General features: G+C 42.0%; 1 protein-coding gene across 2 annotated transcripts in view; it reads left to right on the top strand.

Moving 5' to 3' along the window:
* Positions 1 to 15519, top strand: part of KDM7A (lysine demethylase 7A) — a 124299-nt gene that overhangs the window by 39002 nt on the left and 69778 nt on the right. Inside the window, exon 1 of one of the 2 annotated variants that reach the window (XM_087431686.1) lies at positions 1260 to 1545. The exons of the other annotated variant lie outside the window; for it this stretch is intronic. Within the exon in view, the coding sequence (XP_087287812.1) occupies positions 1352 to 1545 (194 nt within the window). The 5' untranslated portion in view covers positions 1260 to 1351. Of the gene's footprint in view, positions 1 to 1259; positions 1546 to 15519 lie in introns of those variants that run through there. 2 annotated transcript variants of the gene reach the window in all.

Here is a 15519-nt window from a genome sequence, read left to right as displayed (position 1 = left end):
TGCAGAATCAAGAAACAAACTTTAGCTCCAGCTCAGATCTGTGAGACTTGAGGCAAGTTACTGGCTTTCCTCAATTATAAGAAGGAGGTTAGAATAGATTCGCGATTCTCTGCCTGGGGCTGGGTGAGATGGGAGCTGTAGGGCTTTTCCCAGTGATAGAAATGCCTGCGAAATTCAGCTACAAATATCGAATTCAATAATCCTTAACATCCCTTCCAATTCCTGTAGTTATCATTTCAAGGCAATTTTTCTCTATTCGATATTTGTTGGCTGTTTTTATTCTTATCAATCTCATTTTTCATTCAAAAATATTTATTAATGGCCTATTGTGTGCCAAGTACCGTATTATCCGGTTTTTGTAGTATCCTTTTTTCCGAGGTGTCACCGTCATTTAGAATTTTATCCCTATCTTCCAAACTTGGGACTCGAAAGCATTCGCATCTAAGTCATGTTATTTATAAACACGCCGGGTTCCTCTCCAGTCCTTTCTCCACCAACCATATTTCAAGGCAGGTCCGCCTTGGCTCACAGACATTAATGAATTCCTCTTGGGAACAAACTCCTTCACCTAACAGTGGCTTCATCGACACTCTAATTTCCTGGCTGGTCGGTGGGAATTCGGGTGGGACGTTTTCAAGTTTGAATGACTTCCCAGCACACCCCTGCATCTCAGCAGGACACAACGGGCTCGGCGTGCTGTTCACCGTCGGCTCGGACCCACGGAGGGCGCGGGGCGGTGGCTAATTAAGATTCTCCCCCCATCGGGAGGTGGCCCTGGCGGGGCTCGAACTTCCTGGGTCCCCTCCTCGGAGCACAGACGCAGCGTGAGCAGCTTTTCACTGCGCAGGAACTTCCCCGGCCTCGGCTTCACTCAGAAACGCCGGAGCCGGCTCTTCGCACGCGCCCGCTGTCCTCCTCGCCGGGCGGCGCTCCGCGCGCCGCCGCGCGTGTCCTCAGGAAGCCTCTGCCTCCCTCCGCCTCCCCCGCCCCGCGTGCCCTTCAGCCTGTCCCTGCGCCCAGCCGGCGCTAGGGGAGCGGGGCGCGCGCGCCGGCGGCCGGACGAAGTGCGCGAGACGCACGGCCCCGCGCTGAGCGCCGGAAGGAGCCGGGCCGGAGCCTCGCGCGTCGTGCGCGCGCCGCCGTTCGCCGCTCGCCGCCCGCCGCCCCCGCCCCGGCCCGCGGCCTCGCGCGCGCACTGAGGCACAGCCGCCGCCGCCGCCGCCGCCGCCGCCGCCGCCGCCGCCGCCGCGGCTGCTCCTCCGGCTGCGGCAGGAGGCGGCGCTGGCTGGCGGCTGCGCTCGCTCCAGTCGGCAAGCGGAGCAGCGAGCGAGCGTGTGTGTGTTTTTTAAAGATGGCCGGAGCGGCGGCGGCGGTGGCCGCGGGAGCAGCAGCTGGAGCCGCCGCGGCAGCCGTGTCGGTGGCGGCTCCGGGCCGGGCCTCGGCGGCCCCGCCGCCCCCGCCGGTGTACTGTGTGTGCCGGCAGCCGTACGACGTGAACCGCTTCATGATCGAGTGCGATATCTGCAAGGACTGGTTCCACGGCAGGTAAATAAACCCCCTCCAGCCCCGCCGCCACCGGCCACCGGCCACCGCCGCCGCCGCGCCGGCCGCCCGCGCCCCCCTCCGCCCGGCCGCCGCGCCGCGCCGAGCGCCCAGGGACCCCGGCGTCGCGCCCCCGGCCCGGGCAGCGGGGCGCGCGGGGCCCCGGGCTCGCCGGGCGGGCTGAGGGGGGCTGGTGGGATCGCCCGGCCGGGCGAAGAGTCGCCACAACAAACGGGAACAAAGGGGGCCGGCCGAGAAGTTGGCAGGGGGAGACCGGGGCGAGGGGACGCGGCCGGGGCAGGCGCCGGCGGAGGCGGCAGGCGGAGCGCCGGCCCGGTTCGCCGCCCCTCGTCGCGCCCGCAGCCCGGCCGCCGCCCCGCCCGGGGCTCCCGGCCCGGAGTTGCCGGCTGCCCGGCCGCCCTGCCCGGCCGGCCGCCGCGCCTTCCTTCCGGGCGGTCACCGGCTCGCCCCAGCCCGGGGTCCCCAGACATGGTCGTCCTCCGCTGCCCCCCGCGGGTCCGCGTCGCGCCCGCTTCTCGGGTCTTTATCAAACTTCCCCGGCCGCGGGGCGCTGGGACGGGGGCGGCGGCAGCCCCAGCCCGGCGGGGTCCGCGGAGTAAACAGAGCAACAGATGAGGCATCGGGGACTTGAAGGATGCCAGTCGGAAGTTCGGGGCCGGGGTCCCAGGCGGGTCGGCTCGGACCATGCCCCCGCGCACCCCCCAGCACCCCTTGTCCTGGCGGGGGTGGGCGGACGGAGGGGGCAGCGGGGCCCGAAGGGACAGCCTCTCGTCCCAAACCCCCCGCGTCGCCCCCGCGCCGCAGCTCAAACTTTACAAAGAGTGAAATTTCCCGGCGCCCGAGGGGCCGGCGACACCGGGACGGCCGGCGGCTCGCGCCCGGGGCCCCGGTGCGGGCGACCTTCGCCGGCGGGTGGGTGCTTTGGGTCGGGTGGCGGGGGCGGCGAGCGTCGCCCTGCCGCGGCCGCCGCCTGCGTTTCGGGTTTGACGTTTGAGAGAGCTCGGGCCGCCTCCGCCGCCAGGCCGCCGACTCGTGTGTTTTGTAATCAAAGTGTGAGGCTAATAAAGGGCGGCGCCACAGCCTCTTGACTCCGGCGTGGGAGGGATTCGCAGGCATTTAAACAAAGAAAGTAGTTGGGGTTGGGCTCCGAAAGTCCTTATTTGGGTGTTGTGGCAAAGCCTGCGGTCACCTTTAGGTGAAGCAGGTTTCCCGAGACCGTTTGGTGTTGTATCTTGGCGAGAGTACGCTCGCGGGTAATAGCAGATATGGTGACTGTGATTGTAGGAAGTGTCCTTTGATTGACAGCAGGACATTTAAATACAGCCTCCGCTCCCCCTCCCCAATTTTACAGAAACACGACCAGGCCAGATGCCTTAGTCTCCCTCTACTGGCCCTGGGAGAGAAAACCATTTCAGTTACAGCGTTCTTTTCAGTGTTTAGTGCTGGGTACAGTTAGTTTTACTTAATTTTCAAGTACCGTTAGTGTTGCTTAATCAATTTGTAGGTTGCACAGTTTTGACTGCAACAACAGAGAAAAAAATCCCAACAAATGGTCACTGAAGGACAGCGTTGTTATTTTGTATGTGAGATAATCTTTAACAGTCTGATCTATGCTTGGGGAAAATTATTACCTTGCCACGTGTATTTAGGAATAAATTATCCTAAGTTCGTTTTTATTACTACAAACCGATGTTTTTCTATATTTTGATTATATGTAAAACTGAAATTGAACATACCAAAACTGAACATACCAAATTCTTGCCAATTCTGTATCTACATCCTCTGTTCCTATAACATACCCTGGGCAACCAGAGTAGAAATTATCCGAAAATCTAGGTTACATACAGAATAAAACCAGAATCCCTCGTGATTATGTAAATACTTATTTTTTCAAAGAACTGTTTTAGCTGCATAAGAAATTTGTTCCATTGTGCAATGTAGAGATTTGATAGGTTAATAAATTTTAGACTAGAATTTTATTTATCTTAATTTAGGCAACTTAATACTGTAACCATGAAAAGCTGCAGGTAGTTTATGGAAAATTTTGTAATACATTTAAGTATAAATTAAATTTAAGTATTTAATTTATATAAATAAATTAATTTATAAAAATAAAATAAATTTAAGTATAAATAAAAACAGGAGAAGTTGAAGGGAAGATAAAGAGGGGATATGTGAAGGAGGGCAAGGGAGGCCAAAATAAGTGTGCTCTACTTTATCACATAAATTTGTGTGACTTCATATCTGTGGAATATGTTTTTTTGAACCCAGGGTTTTTTTTTAACCAATAATCTTTGAGAATTTAATGTGGTTCAGATGTTAAAAGTTAGAAAATTTATTGATAATGCCCTGCCATGCAAAAGCAGTATCTTATAAGCAAGTTGAATTCTTAATGAAGTATTGGTAATTTGGGGCCTGTATATTTTTCCTGTGATCAATATTTACTCTAATGTTTATTGTATCATGAAATGAGGGATTTAATTATTAAACAAATATCATTTGCTTATGTGAGAATTGGCCCCTAAAGTACTAAGATATAGTTTTAATCCCCATGCTTAGCTTTCCTTTAGTTTCCAGGGATGGTCCATCTGCAGAGGAGGAGGAGGGGGTAGGAGGATGGATACGGAGAATTGCCTTTACCTGGATAATTTCTTGGTAATTTTATTTCTTCAAGTAGAAGAATTTTTTAAACTCAAGGAATCAGTGAGTTTTGGTATAAATTTGGGTTACTCTGCCTGGAGTTTCTGACATTTGGAAATCTGAAAGGTTTTTGCTCTAATTTATCCTGAGAGGGAAGGAGGGCCCTTCCTTGATGCTTTTCAGCCAGGCAGCAGAGTGGATAGAACCAGCTTCCTCCAGGTTTGAGGCTGTTGAGCTTTGATTGCATCCTTAGTGTTCAGGAATTCCCATCCCTCAGTCTGCCTAAGCCTTTTTTGTAAGTGAGAAGGGAAAAGAACACTTGCCAGAGTACAACAAGCAATTAATAGCATAGGGGCAGTGAGCTGAGGAATTAACGGGATTTTCCTGGGAAGGTTCCTTGCAGCCTAGATAGAGATGGAGTTCTTCCTCCCTGAGTCCTTGGTGGAAGTAAGACAATGGAGATCTTTCCTGGTAACGTCTCACTCCCTAATCTCTAGGCTAGATGTCTTTCCATAGAGCTCTGCAAAACTGCATCATTGCCCTAATAAAATTGTATTATAATGTCTTTTGTCTCCCCCTTAGAATGTAAACACCTTTGTTTATTAGTCTTTTTAGTCACACATTCTTTTTGATTTACAAAAATAATATATTAGAGAAAAAATGAGGAGTACAGAAAAGTATCAAGAATATGAAAGTACCCAGGTCTTCCAGAGGTTACCACTGTTTAAACATTTAAAGTATATGTATGTATTTAAAAAAACCCTGGAATTCATTTTATTCATTCCACTGTTACCTAACTTCTTTCATTAATGTATACTTTTTCCTGTATCATCACTGTTTGTTTGGAAACATTTTCAGTGGCTGCATAGTGTTTAATTTTACAGAAGTACAATACATTTTAAAATCATTCCCCTCTTATCAGTTTTTTACCTTGTTTACTACTTTTTCTTGTATTTCCTAATGATGGATGGTTGACATCCTTCTAAACAAACCGTTGTGAGCATCCCTAATTATTTCCTTAGATTGAATCAAATGAGTTAATGCATGTAAAACACTTAGAAGAAGATCTGGCGCATGTTAAGTACTCAGTAAGAAATTTCCTTGAAGTAGAATTATCAGTCACAGGGCACAGATATTTTTAGGCGTCTTGTGCCTATTGCCCGACTGTCTTCCAGAAAGGCTATTCCAATTTATGTTGTCACCAGCAGTGCCCACTTCTAGTTCCCTACATCCTCACTAGTCGAAGGTATTATTAACCGCCCCCCCAAAACCAAACAAACAGAAACTTTGCCAATATGCAGATAAGTGAATATTTCCACCAAAAACATACCCAGGACTGTTCATGGCAGCACTATTCATATTATCCCCAAACTGGCACAACCTAAATGTCATCAACAGTAGATTGGATAAACTGTGGTATATTCATAAAATGGAATGCTACTCAGCAATAAAAAAGAATACACTGCTGATGCATGCAGCAACATGGGTGAATCTCACAGACATAAGTTAAGTAAAAGAAGTCAGACACAAAAGCATATACTGTTTGATTCTACTTATATAAAGTTAAAGTACAGGCATAATTGGGTGAGAGAAGTCAGACTAGTCCTTCACCTTTTGGGAGTATTGACTGAGAGCAGGCCCACGGGAGCTCCTGAAGGTCAGGAAGTGTTCTATACCTTGATCTTGTGTGGTGGTTACATGAGCGTATACAGACGTAAAAATTCACTGAGCTGTATGTGCCTGAAGATTTTTTAAAACTTTTTTTTAATGTTGTACTTCAATCACTTAAAAGTTTAAAAAATTAAAAATTTACCAGTTTGGTAGCTAACATACGGTATTTTGCAACTTTATTTTGTTTGTTGTTCCTGACTTGAACGTATTGCCTCTTGTGTTTTATCCTTAAGTGTGATGTTGGCTTCGACCCAAGGTTTGTGGTAGGCCTGGCGCTGTTCTTGGTGCTAGGAATATAGCAATGAACAGAACCAAGTCCTTGCTCTCTTGTAACTTATATTCTAGCCAGGGAAGATAGATAAATATATATGACAAAAGAAAAGAAAAATCGAGTTAGAGGAAGAGAGAGGGCTTGGGGTAGGATAGGGCTATTTTCATGTGATGTGATTATGGAAGGCCTTGAGAGGGAGACATTTGAACATAAGAATATTTTGCATTTTGCTCAGAGCAAATGGTATATTTTGAGTAAAGGAGTAAATGTTTTGACTTACCTTTTAAAAGGTTCGCTCTGGCTGCTACACGGAGAATAGACTGGAGGGAGGCAGAGGTGACAGGCAGACCAGTAAGAAGGCTATTGTAATAATCTAGGTGAGGGATGATTTTGAAAGTTTGAGTCAGTTTTGGTAATTTGCAAATGTCATATATTAATTTTTATTCCTGAAGCTTGAATGAATGAAGAGCTTAGTTTATGCAAATAGAAGAATTTTATCCAGAATAATGCTATTTGGTAGGAGTTTCTCAGGTCCTCACTCTGGAGTCCCAGGAACTCACTCCAACGCTTATTGAATGCTTTATACCAAGTGCTCTTTTCTGATTGCGTTAGATGTATTAATTAACATCTAATTCTCTAACTCATCTAATTCTCATAGTCACCTTGCTGGATAAGTGTTATTATTATCCCTATTTTACAGATGAGGAATCTGAGGGTTAGAGGTCAATAACTTTCCCAGAGTCACAAAGCTCGAAAGTCGTAGAGCCAGCATCTAAACTCCGCAGGCTGACCCCAGAGCTCGCGCTCTCAACCAGTAGCGGTCCTGGGTCTCTCTTTGCTCCTTGTCTGTCTCTATCCTGGGGGCACAGGTGGAACAGATGCCACAGGGTTGCAGAAAGATAACATCGATAAACGTCTTACTTTTGTTCATTATTAAGATTACTGTCTTTAGCATAAATATGTTAAAATGATCATAACTGCCTTGGGAACAGTATTTATAAAATATTTCTTTGAAAAGTATTATAATTTAACTCTGTTTTCATCCTTGTTGTTATAATGGATTTCTTATTGGAATGTATTTTGATTTTTTAAATTAGGAATGGGAATTATTTAAAAAAATTTTATATACATTTCCCTTTAATGATGAAGTCGTTTAGAGTTAGAACATAAACTTACTAGGTGAACATATATCTCCCTGTAAGAAAACAAAAATTATTGAACTTCTTAATATCTGTTTTGATATAACAGTTTATTATAAGAGAATACATGAATATTCTCATATATTCTCTGTGTTTCACTTATAAGAGTTTTATACGTATATATTCAATTTTTCTATTTGAACAAAATATCTTGTCATATAGAAGTCTTATCTTAGGTTACTTGGAGGCACTGACATATAGTTTGCCCATCAAGCTATTTTTTTTTTTTAAACCATAAGTTTGGGGCAGATTCCTGTTTGGTATGCTCACATATCCTGGGTTCCTAGGAATGACATTGAGTTTACTGATCATCCAAGGAGGAGAATGCCTTTATATGTGATGATCTGAAGTGGGGGGCTGGAGAATAGGAATAGAACAGGTATAGAGGAATTTGATTATAAGGCAAGCTGTGGTTGGTTTGAGCAGTTTAAACTCCACAATAATTTGCACAGCTTTTGAACAGTTGGCCAGTGCTGATCTTGCAGCTGCTACCACATTTCTGATTCTTTTTGAAAGTTACCTTTTATTACTGTAGTGATTGTGTACTTACTTTTCCATTAATATTAATATTATACTTTTCCTGTTAATTATAGTGTGACTTAATGGTAACTTGTATGATTTTTGTATGTGTTTGTGTGAGCCCTTGTTCCTTTTATTGGAGAATGGTTTTTAGAAACCAAGGTCTGGCACTAGGTGGGCTCATTGCTTCTAGGCCTTCTCAGTGGACAGAGCTAGGAAATACACTGATCACACATGACACACATCTGTATTTGTTTCTGTTCTGTCTGTATATATTAACAACTGTAAGTTTTCATAATAATACCTTTGATTCTAATCCAATACCACAGGGTTCATTTTAGCCTTCCCTCTTTCCTTACTTGTAATTTTTTCATCCAACAGTGAAAAACCCAGCTCTCATTATCTATAGTATATTTGTTTATTTGTTCAATCCTAGTGTATACATAAAGTAGTTGTAGAATTGCTAACCCATACCCTTGTCATAAACAAATTTGCTAAATAGAGTACTGTATTTCTTCATTTTTTTTTTTAAGTTTTATTTATTTATTTTTTTTCCCCCCAAAGCCCCAGTAGATAGTTGTATGGCATAGCTGCACATCCTTCTAGTTGCTGTATGTGGGATGTGGCCTCAGCATGGCCAGAGAAGCGGTGCGTTGGTGCGCACCCAGGATCCGAACCCGGGCCGCCAGCAGCGGAGTGCACACACTTAACCGCTAAGCCACGTGGCCAACCCCGTATTTCTTTATAGTTCTTTTTGTCTTTAGCCTTATAATATTTAGTCAAAACACTGTTTTCCAAAGTTAACTTAGGTTAGTTCTTTTCTCCCCCACTTTAGTGTATGTCATTTATTTGTAATACAGTTAGGTTTATTTGTTACTATTTGTATTGCGTTTTGGATTGCTCCCACAACCTGGATGGTTTTCATTGTTGGTTTATATTTTGAGTATGTAAAACATTACTATGGTTCTAAGAAGTCAGAGTTAAATGAAAAGGTATGCTCAGAAGCGTCACGCCCTTTTCATTTCTCCTACACCTTTCCACCCCTTTCCCACCCACCCCCTGTAAGTAATCAGTCTCTTTAGTTTCTGGTTTATCTTTCTGTGTGGGTTTTTTTGTTTCCCCACAAATGAGCAGATGCATATTTACTTTCTTTACACAAAGCATAGCTTATGATAAATACTCTTCACTTTGCTTTTTTTTTTACTTAACAGTATGTACTGAAAATCATTCCTCTTCAGTTCTTAGAGCTCTTCCTTATTTTTTTTAACAGCTGTGTAGTACTCCTTCTTGTGGATGTACCCTGTTTCATTCATCCATTCTCTTGTGTATGGGCATTTAGGTTGTTTACAATATTTTGCAATTACAAACAGTGCTGTAATGAATAACCTTGTGCATATGTATTTTCATATTATTGGAGGTATATCTTCAGGTTAGATTACTAGAAGTGGGATTACTTGGTCAAAAGATAAGTGCATGTGTTGTTTTGGTAGGATTACCGGATTTCCCTCCAGAATGGTTGGACCAGTTTGCATTCCCACCAGCAGTGTATGAGAGTGCCTCTTTCCCAACATTCTTGCCATCAGGATGTGTTGTCATATTTTTAATATTTGCCAATCTGATAGGTGAAAAATGATATCCATGTTTTAATCTGTATTTCTCTAATTACAAATGAGTTTGAATAACAATTTCATATGTTTGAGGGCCATTTTCTTTCTTTTTTTTCTTTTTTTTCGAGAATTGTCTGTTTATATCTTTTCCTGATTGTATCAGGAAGGGTTTTGGTCCTTCATCCTTCGATTTTTAAGACCTCTGTGCATATTACAGATATTTTCCCTATGTGGCATGTATAAGTATTCTCTCCCAGTTTGTAGTTGTTGTTTTCCTTTTGTCTGTGGTGATTTTTTTTTTTGCTATGCAAATTTTTAAAAATATGTAGTCATATTTATCAATCTTAAATTTATTGGCTCTGGATATTGAGTCATAATTAGCAAGCCTTTTTCTACTCCAAGGTTAAAGAGGATTTTACCTATGTTTTCTTTTAGTACTTGTATGGTTTTATTTTTACATTTAAATCCCTAATCCACTTGAAATTTATTCTCGTATGTGGTATGTAATAGGGATATAATTTTATTTTTTTCTAAATGGCTGCCCAGTTGTCCAAGCACTATTTATTAAAAGGTCTCTATTTGTCTCAGTGATTTGACATGCTGCCTTTTTCATATGCTGACATTTTGTGTATACGTGGGTCTGTTCCTGCACTTGCTGTTCTGTTCCACTGATCTGTTTGTCCATTCATGTACCAGCACCACACTGTTTTAATTATGGAGACTTTTATAGTATGCTTTTTAGGTCTGGTAAGGCTAGTCTCAACCTTGTAGTTATTTCTTTTCAGTGTTTTTCTGGCTATTCTTGCAGGTTTATTTTTCTATATGAACTTTAGTAGCAGTTTGTCTAATTTCACTTAAAGTTTGTTGATATTTTATTGGTATTACATTAAATTTATAAATTAACTTGGAGGAACTGACATTTTTATAATGTTGAGTCATTCTATCCAAGAACAGGGATGTCTCTTTATTTAAAAAGTCTACTTTTGTGCCTTCAGATATGTTTAAAATTTATTTTATATAGATTTTGCACATTTTTAATAAGTTTATTTCTAAATATTTAATTTTTTGTTACTATTTATAAATGGGATTTTCTCTACCGTTTGCTTGCTAATTGGTTATTGGTTGTGTATATGAGGACTTGATTTTTGAATGTTGCTTTATATCCTGCTATTTTACTGAAAGAATTGAGTTATATCATCAGTTCACTAGAGGTTCATATCATATGCAAATAGAGATAGTTTTACTACTTCTTTACCTATTCTTATGCCTCTAAAGGACTTCTCTTATCTAATTGCACAGATTTATACCATTAGTACAATGTTGAATAGTGCACTGTGGAGAAATGGATATTCTTTCTTTGTTACTGATTTTGGTGGAAATGCCTGTAATGTTTCCTCGTTAAATAAGAGACTACCTTTGGGCATAATTTATCATATTAAGAAAGTATCCCTCAATTCTTTTTTTTTTAGTGTTTTTATCATGTTAAATTTTGTCAAAGACTTCTTCAGCTCTGTGGAGAGAACCATACACCGTTTGCCCTTAGGTCTGTTAATATGCACAGAACATATTTTTAAGTGTACCTTATCATTAGCTGCAATGAAGAACAACCTCATGGAAAAATATTCTTCACCACATGGTTCGCTCTTGGATATTTAAGTTGTATTCTGGTGATGGTTTGTACCTAAATTTAAAAATATTATTCTATATCTAAATTTTAAAATACCACTGCCTTTGGTAGTTTTTAGTATAAAACAAAAATGGCAAATATGAGTGAGATAGAGGAACAAATAAACACTGAGCGAGGAAATGAATATAATAAGAATCTCTAAAGCGTTACTGATCCAGGACTTTTTGTAAAGCAACATTTTCTAACCTGTGTTTTGTGAACCCCAGGGGGTTAAGGTATCCTGGGAGTTCACTTCTTTTAATTTATTCTTTGAAAAGACAGTGATTATTTTCCTTTTAAGATGGATTCATTTGAGAGCCTCTGAGTGTATATGAGCAAGCAAACATGGGATGGTTAGTGGAAATCAGTTGAACGTTCTCAGCATTCAGTTACTGGGTTGGTTTGTCATTCAGCTGAATGCTGCTAGCTACATGATGGTCTTGACTTTAATTGTAATTTTTGTGTTTTTAAGAGAAAATTTCAAATGTATACAGAAGTAGACAGAATAGTATCATGTGCTCCCAGGTACCATCACTCTACTTCAGTGATTATCAATTCATGCCCAATCTTGTTTCATTTACACCCCCCCCACTACCCTTGCACTTGGTATTATTTTGAAGCAAATTCATAATGATATTATTATATCTATGAATATTTCAGCATGTATATCCATAAGATAAGGCCTCTTAAAAAAAAAGCTACAATACCTTTATGACAACTAAAAATAATTGGCAATTCCTTTGTATCATTAAATGTTCAGTGTTCAAATTTCCACGTGCCTCATAAATGTCATTTTTTTTTGTGCCATTTGAATCAAGATCCACATAAGGTCCATACATTGTGATTATGTTGATATGTCTTGGAAGTCTCTTAATCTGTAGCAGTGATCCTCAACTAGATGGGATTTTGCCCCCCGTGGGGGACACTTGGCAGTGTCTAGAAACATTTTTTATTGGGGAGGGGGTGCTGTTCTTGCTGGAATCTGGTAGATAGAGGACAGGGATACTGCTAGACATCCTACGCGGCACAGCCCCCACAAGAAAGAATTACCCAGTCCAGATGTCACTAGTGCTGCTGTTGGAAAACCCTGATCTATAGGTTTTCCTCATGTCTCTCTTTTTTCTCTTGCGATATATTTGTTGCAGAAAGTGGTTGTTTATTCTATAAAGTTTTCTGCTTTCTAGATTTTGCTTATTATGTAGCATCTTTTAACATGTTCCTCTCTTTCCTGTAAATTGGTAGTTGGATCTAGAGAAGCTTGATCAGAGTCAGGTTTTTTCCCCCCAAGAATATTTTATAAGTGGGTGGTAGTCTTCCATCAGAGGCATAAAAAGTCTGGTTATTTCTCTTTTTGTCATATTTGCTGCCATTGATCAATGCCAGTATCCATTCATTTATTCATTGGTGGTTCAAAATGATGACATTTTAATTGTAAAATTCCTTCTTCATTTGTTAGCTGGAATACTTCTATAAAAAGAAAATTTTCCTTCATCTACTCCTTTGGTTACCTAGTGGTACAGTTTGTATAGGAGAGGCAGAGTTAAATGCTCGATTCTTTCTCTTTACCACTAGTTTTGAAAATAATTGGCTCATTAGCATCCTCTGGTTATTCTTTAAAGGAAAATTTTAATGTATAATATTTATTAACTTTAAGCAATATGTATAGAGAAGTAAAAAGACAAATACAGAAAAGGGTTCATGTCTCCTTTGACCATATAACCTGTAATTTAAAAAAACAAAACCAAAAAAATCTGATGAGAAATTCAAACAATATAGAAAGATAAAAGAATGAAATGTGAAAGTATCTCATCTCCTTCCTACAGTCCCCTTTCCCCATTGGTAAACACCAGTTTTGAGTTTCCATCCTGAGGGAAGAGGTCGTACTGTATACGTGATTCTTTTTTTTTTTTAACATTTATTTATTTATTTAGTGTGTGTGTGTGTGTGTGTGCGCGCGCGCGCGTGGAAGATCAGCCCTGAGCTAACATCCATGCCAGTCCTCCTCTTTTTGCTGAGGGAAGACTGGCCCTGAGCTAACATCCGTGCAGATCTTCCTCCACTTTATATGGGACGCCGCCACAGCATGGCCTGACAAGCGGTGTGTCGGTGCGCGCCCGGGATCCGAACCCCGGGCCGCCAGCAGTGGAGCACGTGAACTTAACAACTAGGCCACAGGGCCGGCCCCTGTATACATGATTCTTATGTCTTGCTATTTTTCATTTATTAAAACATCGTGGAGGTCTAGGAGAGCTTTTCATATCAGCATATACAGAGATCTCATTCTTTTTAATAGCTGCATAGAATTCCATTCTGTGGATGTACTATAATTTACCTGGTTCTCTGTTGATGGACTGTTCAGCTGATTTCTCTCTGTGTTTTTTTCTTAGTACTTAACAATGCTGCAATGAATATATTTTTTATGTGTTTATCTTTATTCTTGATGAGCATTTGGGTATCCTTAATTTCCTAGTATGTCACATTTTGAAATTGTTTTTATCTGTAGTCGTATTTTAAAATTTATGTTCTAAAGGGGCCGTTGTCCAAAGACAAGAAGCATAAGGAACACTGATTCTGAAATACAAGTTTGATGAGCTTTAACATACTAACTTTGCAAATTTAAGATACTTCTTTACCAGGGCTGTAAGTTGCATTCATCTGATCATTTCAATACATCAAAAATCAATGTTAGAGGGCCGGCCCTGTGGCTTGGTGGTTGAGTGCGCGCGCTGCAATGCTGGTGGCCCGGGTTCGGATCCCGGGTGCGCATCGAGGCACCGCCTCTCCCTCCATCCTGAGGCCGAGTCCCACATGCAGCAGCTGAAGGATGTGCAGCTATGGCATACAGCTATCTACTGGGGCTTTGGGGGGAATAAATAAAATCTTTAACAAAAAAAAACACAAAAATCAATGTTAGAGAAAATACAATGACATATCCAATTTGTGTTTTATTGTGAATAAAACACTTTCGGAATGTTTGGTGGAGAAACTGAAGTTCCTTTGTGATTTAGAAGTGTTGTTTTCCTTAAGCACAAAGCACAGGAATTTCAAACATCTAATATTGATTACTATTTATCAGTTAGTAATCATAACAGTCTGACGTCATGTGCAGTAAATCATGAAACTGCAAAAGATGGGGGAACCTATACCATTGTATAATTTGGTGTTTTTTATGTGTAGAAGCTGTTGTCAGATAAGTGGTCACTATTTGACAAAGAAATTGGAATACGGTCCACTGTGGTCCTTTTGATTTACACAGTCTCCTATGGGTACTTTAATGTTAATAAATATAGAAAAGAAAATAAGATGGTCTGGAGATCTGCCTAGAGGTCTTGAAGATATTCCCACTGCCCAGGACTCCCAAAGATTATTAAAAGAAAACAAAACACGTGAACAAAAAGTCAAAACAACGAAACAGTTTGGATAGCACCCTAACCGCTTTAGTAACTGAGGAAGTATGAGACACAAGGCACCCTAGAAACGGAGACTTTCTGGCCAATTCCCATCAATGACTTCAGAAACTTGCTGTGTTGACCACAAGAGAGCTTTTTCCCCCAGAGACTTGTTTGTGGGTCACGGGTTTTTCCTCTTCTCTGTGAACTCCGACAGGGCCTCACCTGTCACACACGCCACACTGTAGACTTGCCATCAGTCCTTTTTACTGTTCTACTTTCTGAAGGAATCTTGGGATATAAAATGTCTGCAGGTTAGAGAAGTTTTAGTTTTATTTACTTAGTTTAACTTGCCACGGTCTGACTCATATTCCTCTCTTACGTTCTTCCTATTTCAGTACTTTTTTAAGGTTAATTTTCTGTGTGCCTGGTTCTTTGAGTCACTTTCTCTCTCTTTTTTTTTTTTGCTGGCCTGTCCTAATTTTTTGTATGTCAAAGGATCAACATTTCCTTAGATCCCATGGTTACTGGGAGAGCAGAGTTCCTTCTGTTTGATTTAGGGACTTCTTTCATCAAACCCACTTGTCCAACCGTCCAGATGCCAAGTAGTCAGCACTGGCGTCTGCTCTCCTAGTTTTACTGTTCTTGCCTCTGCCTTGTGGGTTCCAGCCTGTGGTGGGAGAGACCAGATCCCCTGACCTGAACTTGCTTTCTCAGTTTTCTAATTCCTTGATCCCCTTCTTGCTCTTGATTATCCTCTGAAAGCTCCCAAGTCTTTCACACACCTCTTGCCTCAGGATCACCTTGTTGGGGCTGCCCCTCTCTTCAGAGTTGCCCAGGGAATCTATCTACTTACCACTTGCCAATTGCAGGGTGCTTGTTTTTAGCTTTACTCCTGGCCCCAGGCCTGCTGCGTGGTTCATTCACCTGCTCCAGCGCTCCGAGAGGTTCTTTCGTTTCTTTGGACAGGACAGAGGAAGACTGTGGTACAAGC

The sequence above is a fragment of the Ceratotherium simum genome, chromosome 1 (assembly GCF_057802395.1).
Source record: "Ceratotherium simum simum isolate JZ-2026a chromosome 1, ASM5780239v1, whole genome shotgun sequence".
NCBI lineage: Eukaryota > Metazoa > Chordata > Mammalia > Perissodactyla > Rhinocerotidae > Ceratotherium > Ceratotherium simum.
Note: the sequence above shows the minus strand (reverse complement) of the source record. Positions and strands in the feature narration are given on the sequence as shown.